The 22,725-nt window shown below is 39.8% G+C and overlaps 1 protein-coding gene across 3 annotated transcripts in view; it reads right to left on the bottom strand.

Annotated features, from left to right (window-relative positions):
- Nucleotides 1–4,621: 4,621 nt before the first annotated feature.
- The window catches only part of SPATA17 (spermatogenesis associated 17), a 244,010-nt gene continuing 225,906 nt past the window's right edge, over nucleotides 4,622–22,725 (bottom strand). For 2 of the 3 annotated variants that reach the window (XM_027564450.1, XM_027564453.1), the window contains 2 exons: nucleotides 20,359–20,441; nucleotides 16,193–16,494 (listed from right to left, as the gene is read on the bottom strand). In XM_027564450.1, the coding sequence (XP_027420251.1) occupies nucleotides 20,361–20,441 (81 nt within the window). In that variant the 3' untranslated portion in view covers nucleotides 16,193–16,494; nucleotides 20,359–20,360. Of the gene's footprint in view, nucleotides 5,419–16,192; nucleotides 16,495–20,358; nucleotides 20,442–22,725 lie in introns of those variants that run through there. The other variant, XM_027564451.1, reaches the window with a different exon arrangement.

The following is a 22,725-nucleotide window of genomic DNA, read 5'->3' as shown; positions in this document are numbered from 1 at the left end:
GTCAAGGCTATGGTCTTTCCAGTGGTCATGTATGGATACGAGAGTTGGACTGTGAAGAAAGCTGAGCACCAAAGAATTGATGCTTTTGAACTGTGGTGTTGGAGAAGACTCTTGAGAGCCCCTTGGACTGCAAGGAGATCCAACCAGTCCATTCTAAAGGAGATCAGCTCTGGCTGTTCCTTGGAAGGAATGATGCTAAAGCTGAAACTCTAGTACTTTGGCCACCTCATGCGAAAAGCTGACTCATTGGAAAAGACTCTGATGCTGGGAGGGATTGGGGGCAGGAGAAGGGGACGACAGAGGATGAGATAGCTGGATGGCATCACTGACTCGATGGACATGAGTCTGAGTGAACTCCGGGAGTTGGTGATGGACAGGGAGGCCTGGCGTGCTGCGATTCATGGGGTCGCAAAGAGTCGGACACGACTGAGCGACTGAACTGAACTGAACTGAACTGAAACTTGAACTCTCCAGAAAATTAAAGGAATTCACTTTCTGATTTTTCCCCTAGACCAGGAGATTCCTTAAACCTTGCTAACCTTTTTAGTTTTTCATGTTCTCCTTAGTTAGCAAATTGTCCTTAAATTCTTTTGCTGCAAAACAAACTCATCTCCCTTTTTCCTCTTATTTTAAACAGCTGCTAAACACTACTTATCCAGCAGCAATTAGCCTGAACTAATCTTCACAGTCTCCTGAGGGACACTCATTTTCCAGAGATTTGGGTGGGGATATTAGGCAGAGTGGGAGGGCCAGAAGGGAGTGTGGCTTGAAAAAATGCCATTTGTCTTTATTGATGCAAAGATAAAGAGAGCTATCACTTAACCTTAAGAAAGACATTTAAAAAAAATCTTTGCTTTGTATTGAGAGTACTCTTTAAAACTTACTCCACTACTGTGTTGCTTAACATAAATAAATGAATCAGTGTGGTCCCTTAGAGCTAGATTATCTTGGTCCATCTCACCTTAGTTTATAGATGAAGGCAACGAGGCAAAGATGGAGGTCAAATGATAAATAGTAAAGGATTTACTCAGGATTGGCCACACTGTGCACACCTCAAGGAAAGCCCTGGGTCTTTTCAGACTCCTGAGAGGTAACCCATAAGCCCTTGGGTTATTGTGCCCGGTGGGACTGCCCTCGTGTACCTGGGGACTTTGGGCCATGGCAGATGTGCTATGTGTTAACATAGCATCACTAAGCAAACATTTTGATTTATGTGGGCCCTGCGGGTATCTGATTGACCTCTGGAGAGGCTGGAGTTCAGCCACATCTATCAGACTGACCCCCAGTAAAGACCCTGGACACCAAGGCTCAAGTGAGCTTCCCTGATGGGCACTGCATACTGCCACGTATAGTTACTGGGAAAAATAAGTGCTATCCTTGTGACTCCACTGGGAAAGGACAACTAGAAGCTTGTTCCTGGTGTCATGTGGACACTGACCTATGATCATTCAAGGACAATTTCAAACCTGGGCAGGGGGTGTGTCTGTATTTAGAGATAGGAATGTGAAGAGTTGGATGGATTCACCAGCATGTTATAAATATACGTATATTGTTATTTAAGCTACATACACGTATTTGTATAGAAGCTATCATCTATACTGGTGATAAAGATGTGAACTTTGTCAAATGTTTGGAGGTGCTAGTAAAGAGTAATGTTCCCGAGCAGTCATTCAGGTACAAGCATCAGAAAGAACCCTTCGCAGATGAAAGAACACTATCCCAAGTATAGGAGCTGCATTAAAGTATGTATTCTGCCAGTTATCTTTTCGTGACATTTCAGCTCCCACTTCCTTGCCCAACCTGTAAGCTGTCTGCCTTTGTCAGCTGTCTGATGGGATGTTAAGTGTTGTCACAAGAGGGCAATAGAGAGTCGCAGGGAGGAAGGGCCTTGCTTCCTGGCTTCATAGGCAGGTTCCTAGAGTGGGGGCTGCTCCTCCAACTTGGGTGACTTCTCCAGCCTCAGGCTTCCACAGCACGTGCAACTCCTTCAGTGCCAGACTCCTATGGTACGTGTCGGCGGGGGCTGTGCTCAGTAATGTCTGACTCTTGGTGACCCCAGGGACTGTAGACCACCAGGCTCTTCTGTCCATGGACTTTTCCAGGCAAGAATACTGGAGTGGGTAGCCACTCCCTTCTCCAGGGAACCTTCCAGACCCAGGGATCAAGCCCACGTCTTTTGTGTCTCCTGGATTGTCAGGCAGATTCTTTACCTCTAGCATCACCTGGGAAGCCCCCTGTGGTATGAAGTGAAATGATAGTTGCTCAGTCATGTTTGACTCTTTGCGACTCCATGGAATGTAGCCCGCCAGGCCCCTCTGTCCAAGGGATTTTCCAGGCGAGAATACTGGAGTGGGTAGCCACTCCCTTCTCCAGGGGAATCTTCCTGACCCAGGATCCCTGACCCAGTGGGTCTCCTGCATTGCAGGAAGATTCTTTACTGTTTGAGCTTCCTGGAAAGTCCCCTGTGGTATAGGTGGCATCTTCAGTATCTGATTCCCGAAGCATGGGCAGTTTGGCCTCAGCAGTATGGGCAGCTTTCTGAGCACCCAGCTCTTGCACCACAGTCTTTCCAATGTCTGACTCTTGCAGTGTGTGGCAGCCAGCAGCACCGCCAGGAACCTTCACACCCCACAGCAGTTTTGCAGTCAGAGCAGCTCCAGAGAGCCACCTCCTGTGAAGAGCTTTCCCCAACACCCTAAAGGGTAGACTTACAGCAACTTTCTGCTGGTTTCAAATGCTGAGCCAGAGTCAAGTCCTCCAAAAGCCCCAGCAGGCAGTTTCTCTTCCTTAGATTTAGTGTATTAACCATGGGGCTAGTGGCTGCTTTTTTGTCTGTTATTCCTATATTCTTTAGAGTTCTTTGTACTTCTTACTGGGCTTCCCAGGTGGCTCAGTGGTAAAGAATCCGCCTTCCAATGCAGGAGTCGCAAGAGACACGGGTTTGATCCCTGGCTCAGGAAGATCCCTTGGAGGAGGAAATGGCAACTCACTCCAGTACTCTTGCCTAGAGAACCCCATGGACAGTGGAATCTGGTGGGCTACAGTCCATGGGGTTGCAAAGAGCCAGACATAACTGAGCGACTGAGCACACACACACATGCAAATATGCTGACTAGCCCACCCTTGGCACTCCAATCTTACACTATGGTTACTATTTTTCTATGTTAAACTCACATTCCAATTGCTACATGGTTTTGTATCCTGATTAGACCCTGACTAATACCTTCTGGTGTCTACGAGTCATTGCAAAGTAACTTATATCAGAGGGATTAAGGATTGCATAATTGTTTTTATTTTTTCCTATGAAATAAAGTAGCCATGTAATCTGCAAATTTTGTTTCCCTTGCCAAGCCTGCTATTAAAAATGCTCCTCTCGATGATAGGTCAGATTTATTGATGTATTACCACAGAGCTCTATTCAGAAAGCTCCTTCAAATCCATGGCTTTCACTAAGCACAGCACCAAAGCCAAAATGACTTCACTGTACAAGCCTCTTTTGAGAGCATTATATCAGAGAGCATGTAAAGCTTTGGGAAAGTGATCTCATTCAATCTCCTTTCTCCTTTTAATCACTCTCAGCTTACCAAAGTCTAAAAGAACTTTCAATGCCCTTTTCCATCTTCTGCTTCTGCGGGGCTGTCATCCTGGGCCTTTTTGAGCAAAGACAGGGTGAAAAAAAGGTGTCTAAATTCAACCTCTCAAAACATGACAGGGAGATTAGACATTTGAAAAATCTTCAGATTTCCTTGACAACTGTAATAAAGGTTTGAAGAAGAAGAAATAGCAGGAATGATGTGGTCACGTCCCCCAAAGCATCCTAAATATTAGTGAGTTTACAAGACCTCGTGCCTTGGAGACTCGTAGGGGCTGAAAGGTAGTTACATCCAGAGAGGCAGAAACAGACGACCTCTTCTAGACCTTGGGTTATTTGGAAATCTCCTTAAATGGGTTTAAATATTGTTTACTTATAAACTGCTATGTGAATAGACAGCCTGTTTGATCAGTTGCTTTAAATGATCTAAAGCCTTTTTGGAAGACTTTTTTAATGAGGAAAAATGAATGCCAGGTTTAGGACATATTCCATAATTTACTACTGTGAATGATTTTGAAGTAAATATGTTTATTGTTAGAGATCCCAGGGTGATAGCTAGTTTTCTGTCTTTCAGTAACCTGCATGTCTGCATGCTTTATTATTTGGCTGCATCATAATACTCCATGGGCTTCTCAGGTGGCTCAGTGGTAAAGAATCTGCCTACCAATGAAGGAGATGCAGGAGATGCAGGTTCAATCTTTGGGTTAGGAAGATCCCCTGGAGAAGGGAATGGCAACCCACTCCAGTATTCTTGCCTACAGAATCCCATGGACAGAGGAGCTTGGCAGTCCGTGGGGTCACAAAGAGTCAGACACAACTTAGTAAAACGAACAAAAACATGGAATAACAGTGGCATGTTTGTAAACTTCATGCCTTTGAAGTCATCTTCCCATTCGTTCATTCTTGTATGCATTCATTCCTGATTCATTTGTTTTTTAAAATAGCTATATTTTTTAATATTTTATATATTTACATAATGGAACCCTGTCATGGTCCACTGTTTTCAAATGTTCTCTTAGGAGGATGCAAAAAAAAAAAAAACAAAAACAAAAACGTAACTGAGCTTGAGTTACTAAAAATGGTATTTAAATAATGACTTGACTTGGAATGACTCGGATGAAACCAGCCTATAGCTTTGGATATTTCCCTTCTGCTCTGGGTTGGTTTTACAGTTTGTACCACGGGGACAGCATATATTTTTTTTTTCCTAATTCTTCTAGTGAATCACCTCTCTAAGCTCCTTGTCACACTCAGCATATCATTAGATTTCCTTTTTAAAGTGAATTTTGGATAACGAAACACCAGTGGACTTAAGAGAAGTTTGAGTCTGCTCCAATTTTTCTGTACCCAAGTAAAAAAAATATTTCTGAGACTTAATATATCATCTATGAGTTCTGCTGGATTTATCTGCTCGCAGTTTTAGATGTCTGAGAATAAATGCAAAACCACAAGCAAGCAATGGTCATTTGGCCAACCACTTGAGAATATATTCCTGATTCAGTTTTGTGACTCAAAGAATAGGGGATATAAATCCGCTCCTTATTTTCAGAATGAACTCACTGCTTCAGTCCTTCCACTGTGTTGCCTTTAATTAGCATTTCTAATCAATCATCTCTGTGTATTGTTCCACGTCCAGAAGTCCACATTAATAACACGTCTGCTTACTTTATAAGAATTTGGTGAGAAGTTTAATTTCAGGATGTGACTCCATCTGGCCTTGCCAACTGTAGAACTACAGAGGGATGAGTTGGTAGTAAAGGGAACACCATCTGTTTCTGAGAATTTAGTTGATCTCTGGCATGGTGAACAGGAACTCAACTGCAAGACTGAAGAGCCAAGATGGAAAACAGAAAAGTGAAGAGTTTATTGGGTCTTCTGTGTTATTAGGAGCACACTTTTCACAAGATGGATCAACATCATAACCAATGAGCAAAAGGTTTACATTATTCTGCAAGTCACTTGGAAGAAATCACATTCCATATATATATTTGTCTTTTCTGTCCTCCTCTTTGCTAACAACCAGTTGTTAAAAGGAACTATATACTTTATGTATATATATATATATATACATATATATATATACACACACACACACACACACACACACATATATATTTCTTTAAAGTAATAACCTGTTGATCCATTGAATCAATTGGGCACATACAATACAACATGAATCAAAAGTTTAGCTAGTTAGCTCAGTCTATCGTGGTGCTATGTTAATAATCCCAAAGTCCTAAACCTTACTTTTTACAATCATAGGAAGGGATTTCATTTCATAACCAGAACTCCATTCTTATCCTTAGCTAAGGAGCTCAGAGATGCCATGAAATAGAGATGATGCAACCATCACATTTAGTCAAGAGGACTTCTAAGTTCATGTCCTCGTTATGATGACCTAGCTGAATTATGGACTTCCCTGGTAGCTCAACTGGTAAAGAATCTGCCTGCAATGCAGGAGACCTGGGTTCAATCACTGAGTTGGGAAGATCTCCTGGAGGAGGGCATGGCAACCCACTCCAGTATTCTTGCCTGGAGAATCCCCATGGACAGAGGAGCCTGGCGGGCTGTGTGCAGTCCATGGAATCACAGAGTCGGACATGACTGAGCAACTAAGCACAGCACAGCACAGCTGAATTACAACCATGAACAGAAGCACATGACAAAAATCAGTGAGAATGGTTTGGTTACTGGATGAAACTGGAAGCAACTGAAAGCACCAGTGATAAAGAAAAGCAATTCAAATAAGCTTTTTCTCTCTAACCGTCTGACATCATCTTCAGGGACAGTGTTTGAAGGTGATGATAAAGGCCTCTCTGAACGCTCTTTTCCTTAGGCCTCTGTGACAGTCTACATTATTCCACTTTTTTTCCTTTACATTCTCTTCTCTCCTCTGTTCCTAGGCTTCCTTTTTAACTACTTTGGTGAACTAATTCCCTGTCAGTAATTCAGACTTAATCTACATCCTGACTGATGCCTAAATCTGTAGTTTTGGTCCTGACTTTTCACCAGAACCACCACTTCATAACTTCACATTCTATCAGACATTTTCACTGAAATATCATATACTCACTTCAAAGTAAACTTATGACAGACTTAATCATCTTCCCTCCTAAACCAGGCTCTTTAGCAAGATTTACATGGTACCAACACTCTTTGAGTCAACAGGACTCTTTATCAAGAATTCTTACCCATTTTGCCACCAAGGCCTTCTTTCAGGCCAACTATCTCCCTGGAGTCCCCCCTCCCCCCGCCCCCGACTGGAAGATTTACTCACGTAATAGTTCTTCCATTCTTATTAAGCAAAGGCATTTGGGCCATCGTTCTAAGTAAACAAACTCTTGTTATAGTGATTTCTAGCCATAAGCAGAGATACTTGATGTTTCTTTGGTCTGTGCCACCAGCAAGCATATACGGAATACATAAGCCAAGTGAGGAGAAATGCAGCGCTTTGTTATTGTTTGAAGGCAACCTGACTATTTTAAAAAATAAAATAAAACCTAACAAGTTTAACACAGATTTATCACAGATAGGCCCTCTATTTTCACACCCTAACTTCTTCCCAGAAGCTTGCACCCAGAGAAAGAGCCACAAACTTGTATTGATAATTATCCATCCATAAATTGCAAAGGCTTCCTGGTGCTGACAGATGGAGAAATATGTAGTCTGGGTGGCCTCTCTGAAGTTTGGCAGTAGATGAGCATGATCTCATGCAACAAAGAGAGAACATTCTCCAGTTCTCTTGGCAGAAGGTGAAGATGAGTGTAAAAGGAGATTAAGCTTCTAAGCAAGATCTTCTTCTAAAAACCTTCTTTCAGTATTTCATAAAGAAATAGCTCTCCTAAATGAAACCTGCTGTGAACAGAAAGCATACATAGCTGTCAAGGGAGGATATTCTGGACTGTGGGTGTTTGACACAAGCTGTGAAATATATAGACTTGAATAAAAATGAATAGAAACTAATTAATTCTTTCTTAAACCAAGCCAAACAAAAGTTCTGACATAATGTTTACAGATACCACTCAGTCATTCACTTTTACTGCCTTCTTCTCTTAATAATCTAGCACTGAGATTCTTGCCAAATGTGGGTATTTTGCTTCCAATGATCTGCTCAGAAACAGTAATTTTTAATGGAATCTGCATCATCAAGGGCATGGTTGACATCCTGTATAATTCCTTAATTTAATTCGAAGGAAACACTGACATCAACCTTGGACTAGTACCCAAACTAGAGCGTGTTCAAATTAATAAAGAGCTTTAATCCACTCTCCACCTTCATCTTCACTGAATTTTATCATATTGAAACCAAAATCCCAACAATAACAAATAGGGTTAAATTCATGGTTCAATTCACATTCCAAAGGCTTCCCAGGTTATTCAGTGGTAAAGATTCTGCCTGTCAATGCAGGAGACACGGGTTCAATCCCTGGGTCAGGAAGATCCCCTGGAGGAGGAAATGGCAACCCACTCCAGTATTCTTGCTGGGGTAACCCCATGGACAGAGGAGCCTGGGATCTCCTCAGTCCAGGGGTTTGCAAAGAGTTGGGCACAGTAGAAGCAACTTAGCACATCACACAGCACACAGCACATTCCAATTCAAATGGAATAGTGGCTGCATGGGGAGCCCTGTGGAGAAGGATTCTGAAGTCTGGTCAGTAGAAATGAAGATTGTGATTAGCGACGTCTGCCATGGAGAGGGAATAGTAAAGACAAACTGAGGATGAAGTTCTGGAACCTACAGACATTTAAGGAGAAAAGAAATCTCAGGTGAGTCATGGTATCTTTTCCAAACGCCTGAAGGACAGCATATGAACAAGAAACTCAATTCATTCTAAAGCACTGAATTAGTACCAATACATGAAGTCTTAGTCTTCAGATAACAAAGAAATCGTACATAATTTAAAAAGCCTCGAATGGAACATACTCTCCTGAGAGGCAGAGTTATTCTCAAGACTTCGGAATACTCAAGCAGGGATATGTATATCTTAGAAACAATCCCAGCAGGTGTGAGAAGTTTTCCTAAGAAGATTTCCTAAAAAGATCAATAATTTTTTAGGAAATTTACCACATGCCATCAAACCTCAAGCAATGAAAAAAATCACCTTCAAGAGCAGGGTTACTTGTATTAAACTAAAAATAAAGAAAAATATCTAACAATTTCAGGTAAATATGTTTAGTTCTTCCACTGAAATTTCATTCCAATTTGAGGCAATGTCTGCACCCTGTCATAGTATTTTAAAGTATTTTTTAATTAAAAAAATACATTGAAACTGGACATCTTTTAAAATCTCACAGTTCAAGATTCTGGTACTTCCCTCATGGTCCAGTGGTTAACACTTCACCTTCTAATACAGGGGTCGTGGGTTCAATCTCTTGTCAAGGAGCTAAGATGCCACATACCTCAAAGCCAAACAACAACAACAACAACAACAACAACAAAAAAAAAACAGAATATAAAACAGAAGCAATATTGTAACAAATTCAATAAAGACTTTAAAAATGGTCCACATTAAAAAAAAATCTTTAAAAAAAGATTCTAATGTGTAAATGTGGATATACCTGAATTAACAGTCCTTGCCAAAAATGCAACTTATCAAAGGCCCTGGTACCATAGATTTGAAACCAATTGGTTGCCCTGGAAGGTTAACTATATGATCAGTTAATGTCCCATCAGCAATCAGGGTCTTTGCCACAGAGTGAAGGAGATGGGGAGAAAATCACACAAGACAGAGATGAAAGCTGTGTAGTCAGAAGAAAAAAGCCTTCTTGATTATGCTGTGGACTTTCTGAAGTCTTTAATTCTCCCTCTAGCCCATCTTCAAACTGGCATGTGGGACGTCCTGTAGATGGATGGTGATGCTCATCAGGAGAAGCACGCACATATATCTTGTGGGTTGATTTTTTTATTTGCCAGCTCAAGAGGAGCAGGGAGATTTATTTGGAAGGATGGTAATGAAGGTGGGAAGGCACTAGTTAGACTGCAGTTTCTGTTCCCAATATGTTATTCTCACTTTTTTCCCTCTTCTTGGTGCTGAGCTGGTCTCTTTATTTCTGCTTATTTTTCTTTAAAGGGAGGATATTCTGGTACAATAAGCCAGTGACTTGAGAGAGAACGGCCGTAAAGATGTGGGACCATAGAATTCCCATGTGTAATTTTTGTCGAGATACTTCGAATGCTTTAATGGCATTCTACATTTTTATTCTACACACATGTACTTACACATAATTAGGGACTGTTTGAAATGATTGTTTTCTTTATTCCCAAAATGAGATTTCATGTTCCTTTTCTTGCTGTCTTGCTTTTGCCCTGCCTTATAAAATGAAGTCACTCGCTGCAATGAAAAAACAAAACAAAAACACAACACTTTCTTCCTTCATAACAGTAGGCACAAGGAAATGGGCTGGTTTTGCTGAACCTTAAAAAGTACAGCAAAAGAGATCACCATCACCACCTTGATCTGCGCCAAAGAGTGGAACTGTTCACTAAAAGGAAGGAGAAGATTGATATATGCTCTCGGTTCCAGGATGCTGTTTCCTGCGAAAGAAGCAAAGGCAGGGTCTCCGGAGGACTGTTAGCAACCACCGCCGGGGGTGCCGTTCCAAAATAACAGCGAAGAGCCTGAGCTGATGACCTGTACTAGGTCCAGTCCCAGTTTTGCTATTTTCCATATGACATTTGTTTAGTTACCTGTTCTGGCTTAATTTCATCTGAATATGGGGATAACAAATCCTACGCTTATGGCTTTGGAAATATTAATTAGAATAATTTGAACATTTGAACTACACCATGCAAATGATGCTTAATTATTAAACATCACTGATTTTCAATGTAAATATTGAGTCAAACAGCCAGATAGATAAGTACATTCAAACACATCTTGAATACCTGAAATCAACTGTAGATGGTTGAAATTTAGTAAAATAAATGTTTTATTATAGAGGTGATTGTTATTTACTTTCTCATTTACCCTTAAGGTTTACATCTCTCTGTCAAGGCTTGTCTCTTATTTTTCTTATTTTTGCAGTTGAATATTATCAAAATATAGGATCAGGGGTTTTTGAATGTAAAATGCTCTATTTCTTATGTGTGTTTGTAGCTTGAGTAATGAAAGCTAAAATGAAAATACAATTACATATGGGTTTTCACTTTATGAGATTACCCTGAACATTTTGTACATGTATGAAATTTAAGTCTTAATAATGTGGCACAAGAAGTCCCATGTCAAAAGACAGGTATGTACCAAATTTTCTTTTTGAACTTGTGAAGCACCTACCTCTGAAAATAACTCTACATTATTTATTGTGGTTAGGTGTCCAGGGCTAGTACAAAAAATCCAATCCAACACACATCCCAATTTCTCCAAAACGAGAACAAAATTTTAGAAACAAGTTTCATAGTGTTTCTATGAGGAAAAAAAAAATGAGATTGGAGACTTAACGTTGTGTAACAGAAATAGAAATAGATCTTCCAGCTGCTCCACTCCCATTTTCATTCTAAGCAACTGGTGGTGACTTCTGAGCCTTTCGCAGGGTGAGAGCAGGAGAAGATTTAAGATGGAAAGTCAGTTAGAGGGAGAGGAGAAAGATAGGGATGACAGGAAAATATGGGCATGGAAAGCAGTAGCTGTGTGTCCTTGTTTCAAGCTGTATCCCTTTTTTCTTTTCAGTTATCCTTAGGGAGTACTCTGGCAATAAAAATAACAACAATCATTTATTGGGACACTTACTGAACTAGAGGCATAGTCTTAAGTGATTTTAACATGTAATCAGTCCTGTTAATAACCCTGAGAGGAAAGTATTATTCTTCTAGTTCTTATAGATGAGAAAACTGAGGTTTAGAGAGGTTAAGAAATGATGCCAAGATCATGCAGAGCTGAGAGACAGAGCCAACCTTCAACAGCCATTAGAGTTGCCCAAACTGCCAACAAAGGGAAGAACCCAGGTCTGGTTGCACTTTGTACGATTTTCACAGTGTTTTGATAACTGAAATCTTTGTCAACACCTCAAGTAGAGAATTTTCTTGGAAACATGTCCAGCTTCTCTTGTATTGGGTCTGCCTTCTCATGGGTGGGGCAGGGGAGTAGCTGCCATCTTCAGAGAGAATGGTACTCTCCAGGGCTTTGGTTTGTCTGCCTCCCACCCCCTTCCACTCTTATAGGGGTTCCCTTGTACGGAACAAGTTAGTTTTCTCTTGCTGCTTTAAAGATTCTCTGTTTTTAACCTCTGATTATAAATGTGTCTTGGTGTATATCTCTTTGGGCTCATCTTATTTGAACTCCCTGGGCTTCCTGGATCTTCTTCCAGAAAGGTCAGGAAAGTTTTCAGCCCTTATTTACTCAAATAAGTTTTCTGCCTCTTTCTGTCTCTCTTCTCCTTCTGAGACCCCTATAATATGAAATTTGTTCCACTTCATGTTGTCCCATGGGTCCCTTAGGTTATCTTCACTTTTAAAATTATTTTTTTCTTTTTTCTACTTTGTTTGTTTAGTTATATTGCACTGACTTCCAGGTCACTCATTCTTTTTCTGCTTCCTCTGGGCTGCTGTTGAATTCCTCTAGTATTTTTCAATTCAGCTATTATATTTAGTTTTGTGACTTTCATTTGATATTTGTTATCCTTTCTATCCCTTTGTTGAAGTTCCCTCCAAGTTCATTCACTCTTTCCCTGAGATTGGTTAGCATCTTTACGACCAGCATTTTGGACTCTTTATCAAGTAGATAATATCTTCATTTCATTAAGGCTTTTCCCCCTCCTAGGTTTTATCTTGTTCATTTGTTTTTCATTGCATATATTCATTGCTTATGAAACATGTAGTGACTCAAGATGCTCTTTAAAAAAAGATTTACTTTGGCTTCTGGACAACGGTTAATGGAAGTGCCAATCGCCTTAATCTACAGTGTGATAAAGTTGAAGATAGGTTTCCATCTTTGGGATGATGTTACGGACTGAATGTGACTTCTACGCCCTCCAATTCATATGCTGAAGCCCTATCCTTAATGTGAATGCATTTAAAGAAAGAAACTTTAAGCAGGTAATTAAGTTTAAATGAGGTCTTAAAGATGCAGCCCTAAACCAATAAGGACTGGTGTTCTTATTAGAAGAGGAAGAGATTTGGTGTGTGCATGTACAGACGGGAAAGGCCATGCAAAGATACAGTAAGAGAGCAGTCTGCAAGCCAGGAAGAGATGCCTACCAGAAATAAACCATACTGACACTTTTATCTTGAACCTCCTGCCTCCAGTACTATGAGAAGTTAAATTTCTGTTGTTGAAGCCAGGCAGTCTGCGCTATTCTGTTACGGCTACCTGAGCAAACTAATACAGGTGATGATGTATTTTTTGTCTGCTCTAACACTAGGATAGAACCCCATCCCATTCTGAATGTTGTCAAGGTAGATGCCTTTGAACATCCACAGTGCTCTTGATGTGTTAATGGTCAATATTCACACAAAGTTCATTTAGGTGAATAAGATGGGTGATGGAGTTGTTACCAGTTTTAATCAAACACTAGGTCTTGCTAATTTCCTTGAGTAGCTCATATAGGGAATGTAGGAACGAAAGTATATATAAGTTGATGAATTGATAGTTAAATAGTTTTTCAGAAGAAAAACTGCTTTTTCTTCTGCTTCCCCCAGTTATATTCTCTAATAAGATGCCATATCTCATTCTTCTTTCTCGTCAATGTGAAGTCATTATTTGGTTCATCTGGATACCTCTATAGTTATCAGAAATGTATGTATGGGGTGGACAGGGGTGTGGGATGATGAAAAACGAATATATTACATAAATTGGCTACAGAGCACTTGAATCATTCAAGAGTTTGGGTATCAGTGAGACAGATAAAACTGGCATTCTGAATCATGAAATACTTTGCAGTTCTCAAGAATGTATCAACAGCAGGAATTCTTTTTCTTGGGTGTAGTGTTATAACACGAGAGAGAGAGAGAGAGAAGGATAGAGAGGCAGGTAGTTCACTACAGGTGAAATTTGCAGACTGGAGCAGGCAATTCACAATTTTGTATTACCCACAGTTTTGCTTCTGAGTTTCCAGGACAGGTAACTTTGGAGCACTAAGGCTATGCAATAGCTCATAATCTAATGCTGAAAGTTATTTTAAAAGAATGGATTCCCTGAATATTGTGAGTACAAGTAGCACAATTATAGTAAGATTCCAGTCTCTTAAGATTATTATTAGAAAAGAGCAGGAATTATTGATTCCATTACAATAAAGTAATAAATCCTATAAAAAAAAGAAAAAAAAATAATCGGGGTAGAGTGAAACTAGGTTTAGTAAAGTTAGAAACCATCACAACAAGAGGCCAAGTTATACACTCCCCACTTACCAATAACATCCTGTTTTTTTCTTTCATCAGTGGCTTCTAGAGTAAATGAAATTTCATAGTTGAATCATCCATTTTGTTATCTGGTACAAATTCAATGCAGGCTTCCCAGGTGGCGCTAGTGGTAAAGAATCTCCCTGCCCATGCAGGAGACATTAGAGATGTGACCCTGGGTTGGGAAGCTCCCCTGGAGGAGGGCACAGCAACCCACGCCAGTATTCTTGCCTGGAGAATCCCATGAACAGAGGAGCCTGACAGGCTACAGTCAATGGGGCCGCGAACAGTCAGACACGATGAAGCAACTTAGCATACATGCACGCACAGACTCAATGCATAAAGTTTCGGAGGACTCTGATCTGTTCTGAATCTATCTACTTCTACTCAACTGTTTACACTTCACAGCATAAAATAATTCATAACATCCAATAACATATTTTTCTATTCTACTTCTATGCCCCTACCCCCAAATGTAGCAAATCTCTCCTTGCAATAAATGTCTTATTTTTAAAAGTTTGTTATTATTAACTTATTTGAGTTTTCTACAAACCTGCACTTATTATCGGAGAAGGCAATGGCACCCCACTCCAGTACTCTTGCCTGGAAAATCCCATGGACAGAGGAGCCTGGTAGGCTGCAGTCCATGGGGTCGCGAAGAGTCAGACACAACTGAGTGACTTCACTTTTACTTTTCACTTTCATGCATTGGAGAAGGAAATGGCAACCCACTCCAGTGTTCTTGCCTGGAGAATCCCAGGGACGGGGGAGCCTGGTGGCTGCCGTCTATGGGGTCGCACAGAGTCGGACACGACTGAGGCGACTTAGCAGCAGCAGTAGCAGCACTTATAATTCCCAATATATTTACCAAATTTGGCTCTAAATGAATGGTAACTGTTTTTTAAAAGAAAAGGATAGAAAAGGATCGACAATGATTTTTTAAAAATGAATCTTTTTCAGATGTTGCTGTTGTTTGGTTGCTAAGTCATGTCTGACTCGTTGCAGCCCTATGGACTGCAGCACGCCAGGCTTCCCTGTCCTTCATTATCCCCCAGAGTTTGTTCAGATTCGTGTCCACTGAGTCACTGATGCTACCTAACCATCTCATCCTCTGCCACTTCCTTCTTCTGCCTTCAATCTTTCCCAGCATCAAGGTCTTTCCCAGTGAGTCAGTTCTTCACATCAGGTAGCCAAAGTACTGGAGCTTCAGCTTCAGCATCAGTCCCTCCAATGAATATTCAGGACTGATTTCCTTTAGGATGGACTGGTTTGCTCTTCTTGGTGTCCAAGGGAGTCTCAAGAGTCTTCTTCAGCACAATTTTAAAGCATCAATTCCTTGGCACTCAGCCTTCTTTACATCCAACTCTCACATCCATACACGACTACTAGAAAAACCATAGCTTTGACTATATGGACCTTTGTTGGCAAAGTGATGTCTTTGCTTCTTAATCCTCTTCGTATAAAACTTCACAAATTATAAGCTCTTACACAATACCTCATAAAACCAAACAGTTTAAAAAATTCTAGCTTAGACTATCATAATGAGAAGGGCAACATTACAGACTGAATCATAAGACTTGTCATGTAACTTTGAAGTAGGCAATGTTCAGACTTTTTCTAATTCTAGCAATTGTCTTACAAGTTCATGCTAAGGTTGGAATTAACAAATACTGGCCCAGGATCTCCAAAATACCTAGCAGATTGTTAATTGTTATTAAAGATTCAAAGGGCTAGGAGGAATACTCTAAAATTTCATAATCAAATGAATCAGATACTTGTTTTTCAATCAGAAGTCACTTACTAAGTGAAGACAATGAGCTGGATAGACGCTCACAAGCAGATGCTCCCTGTTCAGCAAAGAACTGCAAATGTCTTTTGTATCTGAGGGTGTCTACATGTTTGCTCCATGCTCACTGGTCTATGTCTACATGTCTCAAGTTCAACATCCCAGGAGGGTTCTAAGTGGTCTGACAAATCGCTGTTTCCCTCAGAGCACAGCCTTCATACCAAACTACTTTAAACCACTCATTCTTCAAACCATTTATCACTCACTCTTCATGCTAGCTGCCCTTTTTCTTGGGCTCCCAACACTGGCTCACCACTTGTGACTAGGGCAATGGTGTCAGGCCATTTCAGTGGAACCATTTATGGTACTTTTGGTCACCAGGGGTTATGGTTGTGACAGACATTCTCAGAGGTAAAAGACCCACTACACTATATATATATATTTTTTTTTTCTCACTGGAGTTAATTCATGAGTAGTCAGCTGTAAAATATTACATTTATTGAATCATCATAATTATGGTTTAAGTGTATTTTCTGTAGGATCCTCATTTGTATTTTCCTTTTAGACTTGGAGAGTTTTGAACGAACCAGAGATGGTTCCAATTAAGGGGAAGGGAGAGAACAGAGACAGAGACAGAGAGAATGGGAAACACTTCAGAGGCTGAGAGATTTGAGTCAAGGTTATTCAGGTGCCATCAAAGTAGAATCCAGGATTCCATGCAGTGGGGTCTTCTATTCAACACACTTCACACCATAATCTCATTTTTACATTTTGTCTTGTTGTCTAAAATCAAAACAGCAAAATCAAAAGAATAAACATAACAGGAGTTCTCAAATTCTCTATTTAAATATTCCTCACTTAGAGTTGGAGAAGGCAATGGCACCCCACTCCAGTACTCTTGCCTGGAAAATCCCATGGACGGAGGAGCCTGTGAGGCTGCAGTCCATGGGGTCGCTAAGAGTCGGGCACGACTGAGCGACTTCACTTTCACTTTTCACTTTCCTGCATTGGAGAAGGAAATGGCAGCCCACTCCAGTGTTCTTGCCTGGAGAATCCCAGGGACAGGGGAGCCTGGTGGGCTGCTGTCTATGGGGTCGCACAGAGTCGGACACGACTGAAGTGACTTAGCAGCAGCAGCACTTAGAGTTAAGCTCAGTTAAGGGTCTGAGCTGAACTGATCTGACTCATTTCTAAGCCTGCTAGAATCACCCTTTTCTCTGATCTCTGTCTACACCTCTGCAGGTCCTGGTCAACAGCATGGATGGTGTGTGCCCTTAGTCTCAGGGAGCACTCAGCCAGCCTGCCTGAGTCATAAAGGAACTACAGCAGAATGTCTTCCTAGAGGTAAGTGATTTGTTATATCATCTTTAGTCAAAGGATAAAAACACTACAGATATTTTGATTTTTGTTTTTTGTTTATCGCCAGTTCACTATAACTAAACTGAAAAGGCTTATGAATTCACATAGTGCCAACTTGAATGACCAGGTGCAGTAACTTTTCTTGTTGAAATAAAAATTTAACCCCAACAGGCACATATGTAGCTTCTATACCTGATTCTTACTCTCCCCTCATGTATCATCCTTTTTCCTTACACAGCTGCTGAGACCTTATTTCCTTTGGGGGGGAAAAAAAATGGGATTTCACCCTTTTCCCAATTCAGGTACTAACTAAACTTCTTTTTCTTAGTGATTTGAGTCAAGCCCATGCCAAATTCTTATGAAAAGAGGAACCAAGTACACTGCTTTTCACACTAACAAATAATTCCATTAAAATACATCTCATATGGCCTCACAATTGCACTTTTTAGCAGAATGATAGCCTGGGCCAAAGCCCATCACAAAAAAAGACATGAGAAAAGTGAAAAGCTCATCACGCCAGAAAACTCACACTGAGGTTGGACTAACCAATGAGTTCATCTTATGGTGCTAATTTTTCTCCATTCTAGCCTTTAAAGAGATGCTTCCACCTGGAAAGATGAATGGAACTTTAAAGATGGTGGAGTGAGCTGATGGGATACAGTACCTTCTGATTTAGACAAAGGTGCCTTTTGGAAACTATCAAAGTTTCCAAAAGTAAGTGGTTACACAGAAAAATTAAAGAAATTAAATGGAATCATCCTAATCAGGGAGTAGATTTTAAAATATATGTGTAATATATGTGTGTTTAAAATCTAACCTCACTCTGAGCAATTTCAGAGGCTGAAGTCTTACTGCATTAATCATAATGGTTAGGTGTGGGCTCTGCTTATCCTAAACTCAGACAGGCTAAAAGGAAGGGAGATTAATCTGATAAAGGCATCAGTACTTCTAATCGGACTGATGGGAAAGTGTAATACGGGTGTATGAGATGAGACAATATTGGGTGAATTATAGCGAAGTGATGAACTACCTTGAAGCTGAAGCAATCAAATAGATAGCTCTCAAAATTACCAAGGCATCTTTATTCAACACTTCGGGACAAGTATTCCCAACTCAGCCTTCTTTACAAAGAGCAGAAGCACTTTGTTGTATTTGGTGAAATGAAATCTTAATAGAAGAGCATCGGCTAAGGCTGCTACCCATCACTTACCAAAATTAAATGTTAGATATTAATTTCCTTTCTAAGAGGAGGAGATGACATTTTGATATTATTTTCAATTCACAAAATAGTTAAAAATCCCAGAGAAGAGTGAATGAACAGTTTTTAAAAATGTCTCTCACATATTTGTGCATTGTGCACTCTTTTTAATTAAAAGGAATGTGAAACATTTGTTGCTCATCCTTGTCTTATAAATAATTTAGCAAGCCATTATTTTGTATTCAGAAAAAAAAAAGATAATTGTCTATAAATTATTATGATTGAATACAATAAAGTCAAGATATCTTGTAATTGGTAGGGAAGAGCAAGTAGTTCCTTCTGGAGTATTTTGTTTTGCTCCTGTCTGATAGATAAAAATTTCAAAAAATGAGACCATAAAGAAATATCCCCCTAAAAGCTACCCCTAATCTCACTATCAAGAGATAACTACCATTAACAGTTTTGCCTTACACAAATGCATACATACATATGTAATATATAAATAAGCACATGCAATTCTGTTTTATATATATGTATATATACATTATATATGTGTGTGATGTGTACACATACATGCATGCACATATATATATTTAATGAAATCAGACTACACAGTTATCTTTGAATCCAGCTTTCTTTTCTTAAAAATATATTGTAGGCATTTTTTCAAATTAATAGGGAAAGATCTATGTTAACATATTTAACAATGTCACAGTACTACATTTTATGTGTCTATTTAACTTAACATACTAGTAAATGCTTCCCTGGTGGCTCAGATGGTAAAGAATTTTCCTGTAATGCAGGAGACCTGGGTTCAGTCCCTGGGTTGGGAAGATCCCTTGGAGAAGGGAAAGGCTACCCACTCCAGTATTCTGGCCTGGAGAATTCCATGGACAGAGGAGCCTGGTAGGCTACAGTCCATGGGGTCACAAAGAGTCAGACATGACTGAGCAACTTCACTCACATACCAGTGAATATTCAAGTTGTTTTCAACCTTGCCACTATGAACAGGATACATCTTTGATTTAAAACCTGAAGTCATACAAATATGAAAAATTTTATTTAGGCTACTTCATGCTGTGAAACATGAATACTAGACAAATACTCCAATGAGTAATGATACTTTATAAACCTTGAAACTGTAATCCCACTTGGCATTATATGTATGTTTTTGTATTAGCTCAGAATATTTCATATTTCCTCTAGTGTATTCCTTTGGAGGAGTCACAGAGTGGTTATTGCTCTCTGCATTTAACTATTGACTTCCGGTTGAAGCATCCAGTTATAAATGGGAGAGAGGAAACTAACTAAGTCTGAGGAACATAGTTGCTTGTATCTATTTTGTGTTCTTTCCAACAGACCACAGCCTTCCCCAGCTGTTCTTGGTGTGGGAGGACCCTGGGGAATTAACCAGCCTGATTCCACATTCCTGTCTCTTTGCTTCAACTGTAGTGCTCTATTCTGTCTTCATCCAATATCTCGTTTAACTTTGGCTGAAAATGTCAGAATACCTCTGATTAGGCTTCCTTCGACTGTAATCACTTCTGTACTCTAAAACACCTTAGATTAATTAAATGCAGTATTCATTGAGAGTTTATTTTGTGATCTTGAATTTTATGTGGCGATCTATGTTCTCTAGTCTGCAAACTGCTCATCAGAGACCCAAGATGCTATTTACTTGAAATTCCCTAAAGGTACCTCACAATTTAAATAACACATATTGAATATAGTATTTTAAACAATACTGTACCATACAGTAATGAGAAATATTTTAGGTTGTGGATACCATCAATACTTTCTCGTTGTATTATGTAAAACTATTTATCTACTGTTTTAATTAATTTAAAGAGGAAGGTCCTTCAGGTATTAGTTCTACTTTGAATTTATTTTGAAGAGATTTGAAATACAAAATCCATGATTTTCAAATGTTGAAAACCATTAGACTAGAATGAAAGTAATATATGGAGCTGTATTTCATAAATTATAGTAGCGTGGTTTTTTAAATGCTTCATAGTTAAGTCAATCTCATTTGATTTTTTATATTATTTACTATAGTAGTTTTTGAAGTACCTTTTAGTAAAAATGCATACCTTTATACAATTTGTCCAGCTTTTGAATACATTTTTCCATATTTTGAGAAGAGATCAAATGATGGCAATACAGTTTGGAAATCCTAGGAGGAAAAAGATCAACAATTACCAAATAGGTCTTAACTGATTTACAGTATTTTGTTATAATTTATATTAAACTGCTAGATAGATATCATCTAACTGCACAGCAAACCTCCCATCACATCCACACACACACACAAAAAACAAAATTAGCAGTTAATTTTTATTAGTTGAAAGCCAGATACATGAAGCTTTCTTAAGCACATAGTTTTGTTCTGTTTTTTAAGTTTTTAAGACTGCGTGGATCACAACAAACTGTGGGAAATTCTTAATAAGATGGGAATACCAGACCACCTTACCTGTCTCCTGAGAAACCTGTGTGCAGGTCAAGCAGCAACAGTTAGAACTGAACACTGAACAACTGACTGGTTCAAAACTGGGAAAGAAGTATGACAAGGCAGTATACTGTCACCCTATTTAACTTATATGCAGAGTACATCAGATGAAATGCCGGGCTGGAAGCATCACAAGCTGGAATCAAGATTGCCAGGAGAAATATCAACAACCTCAGATATGCAGATATGATATCATTATGTGTATATGGCCGGAAGCAAAGAGGAACTAAAGGGCCTCTTGATGAAGGTGAAAGAGAAGAGTGAAAAAGCTGGCTTAAAACTCAACAGTCATGAAACTAAGATCATGGCATCCAGTGCCATCATCTCATGGCAAACAGAAGGAGAAAAAGTAAAAACAGGGACAGATTTTATTTTCTTGGGCTCCAAAATCACTGCAGATGGTGACTGCAGCCATGAAATTAAAAGATGCTAGCTCCTTGGAAGGAAAGCTATGACAAGCCTAGAGAGTGCATTAAAAAGCAGAGATATCACTTTGCCAACAAAGGTCTACATAGTCAAAGCTATGGTTTTTCTAGTAGTCATGTACAGATATGAGAAAAAAAAAAGTGAAAATATTAGTCACTCAGTTGTGTCTTATTCTTTGTGACCCCATGGGCTGTGGCCTGCCAGGAATGTTCCATGGAATTCTCCAGGCAAGAATACTGGAGTGGGTAGCCATTCCCTACTCCAGAGGATCTTTCCAACCCAGGGATCAAACCCAGTCTTCTGCATTGCAGACAGATTCTTTACCATCTGAGCCACCAGGGAAGCCCATGGATGTGAGAGTTGGACCATAAAGAAGACTGAGCACTGAAGAATTGATGCTTTCTAACTGTGGTGCTGCAGAAGACTCTTGAGAGTCCCTTGGACAGCAAGGAGATTAAACCAGTCAATCCTAAAGGAAATCAACCCTGAACATTCATTGGAAGGACTGATGCTGAAGATGAAGCTCCAATACTTTGGCTAGCTGTTGTAAAGAGCTGACTTATTGGAAAAGATCCTATTGCTGGGAAAGACTGAAGGCAGGAGGAGAAGGGAGTGACAGAGGATGAGATGGTTGGACAGTATTACAGACTCAATGGACATAAGTTTGAGCAAACTCCGGGAGATAGTGAAGGACAGGGAAGCCTGGCGTGCTGCAGTCCATCAGGTCACAAAGAGCTGGACATGATTTAGTGACTAAACAACAACAGCCAAATAACAGTGTTGTGATAGTTTCACATGCACAGCAAAGTGACTCAGCCACACATATACATACATCCATTCTCCACCAAATTTCCCTCCCTTCAGGCTGCCACATAACATTGAGCAGAGTCCCCTGTACAGTAGGACCTTGTTCATTATCCATTTTAATATACCAGTGTGTACATGTCCATACCAAACTCCCTAACTCTCCCTTCCGGTAACCATAAGTTCATTCTCTAAGCCTGTGAGTCAAATACATAGTTTTTAAGAGTTGTAGATGACAGCCTGGAGAACTTCTGAGCAACACAAGGCATGGGCCCCTGTCTGCATAGAGCTCACAGTCTACATGTTTTACCTTGACCTGGACAATGGTGGATTTAGCTCCTTTGGTGACACAATTTTTCTTCTGCATTTCCCCTCAATGAATTGTCTCTAGCAAAACCTCTGTTTACTGAACATGTTACTTCTCAGTCTTTATACTTAGAGATGCCTCCACCTCAACAGCTTTATCTCTGTATCCTCATGGTTCATTCCTCCCTTTCATCACATCCCTGTTCAAAGAGACCTTTCGTGACTACCTGCACATAAAACAATACCCCTGAAACGCTCTATTATTTTAAATGGTCCTATTTTCTTCATAGCTATTACTACTCTTTAATACTGTATGTTTATTTTGTGTCCTGCATGAGATTATAAGCTTCATTCGGGGAAGTGCCCTGTTTTGTGCAAAAGAGTATTTGCTGACTGAATGAATGAAAAGGGAAGG

The sequence above is a fragment of the Bos indicus x Bos taurus genome, chromosome 16 (assembly GCF_003369695.1).
Source record: "Bos indicus x Bos taurus breed Angus x Brahman F1 hybrid chromosome 16, Bos_hybrid_MaternalHap_v2.0, whole genome shotgun sequence".
Taxonomy (NCBI): Eukaryota; Metazoa; Chordata; class Mammalia; order Artiodactyla; family Bovidae; genus Bos; species Bos indicus x Bos taurus.
Note: the sequence above shows the minus strand (reverse complement) of the source record. Positions and strands in the feature narration are given on the sequence as shown.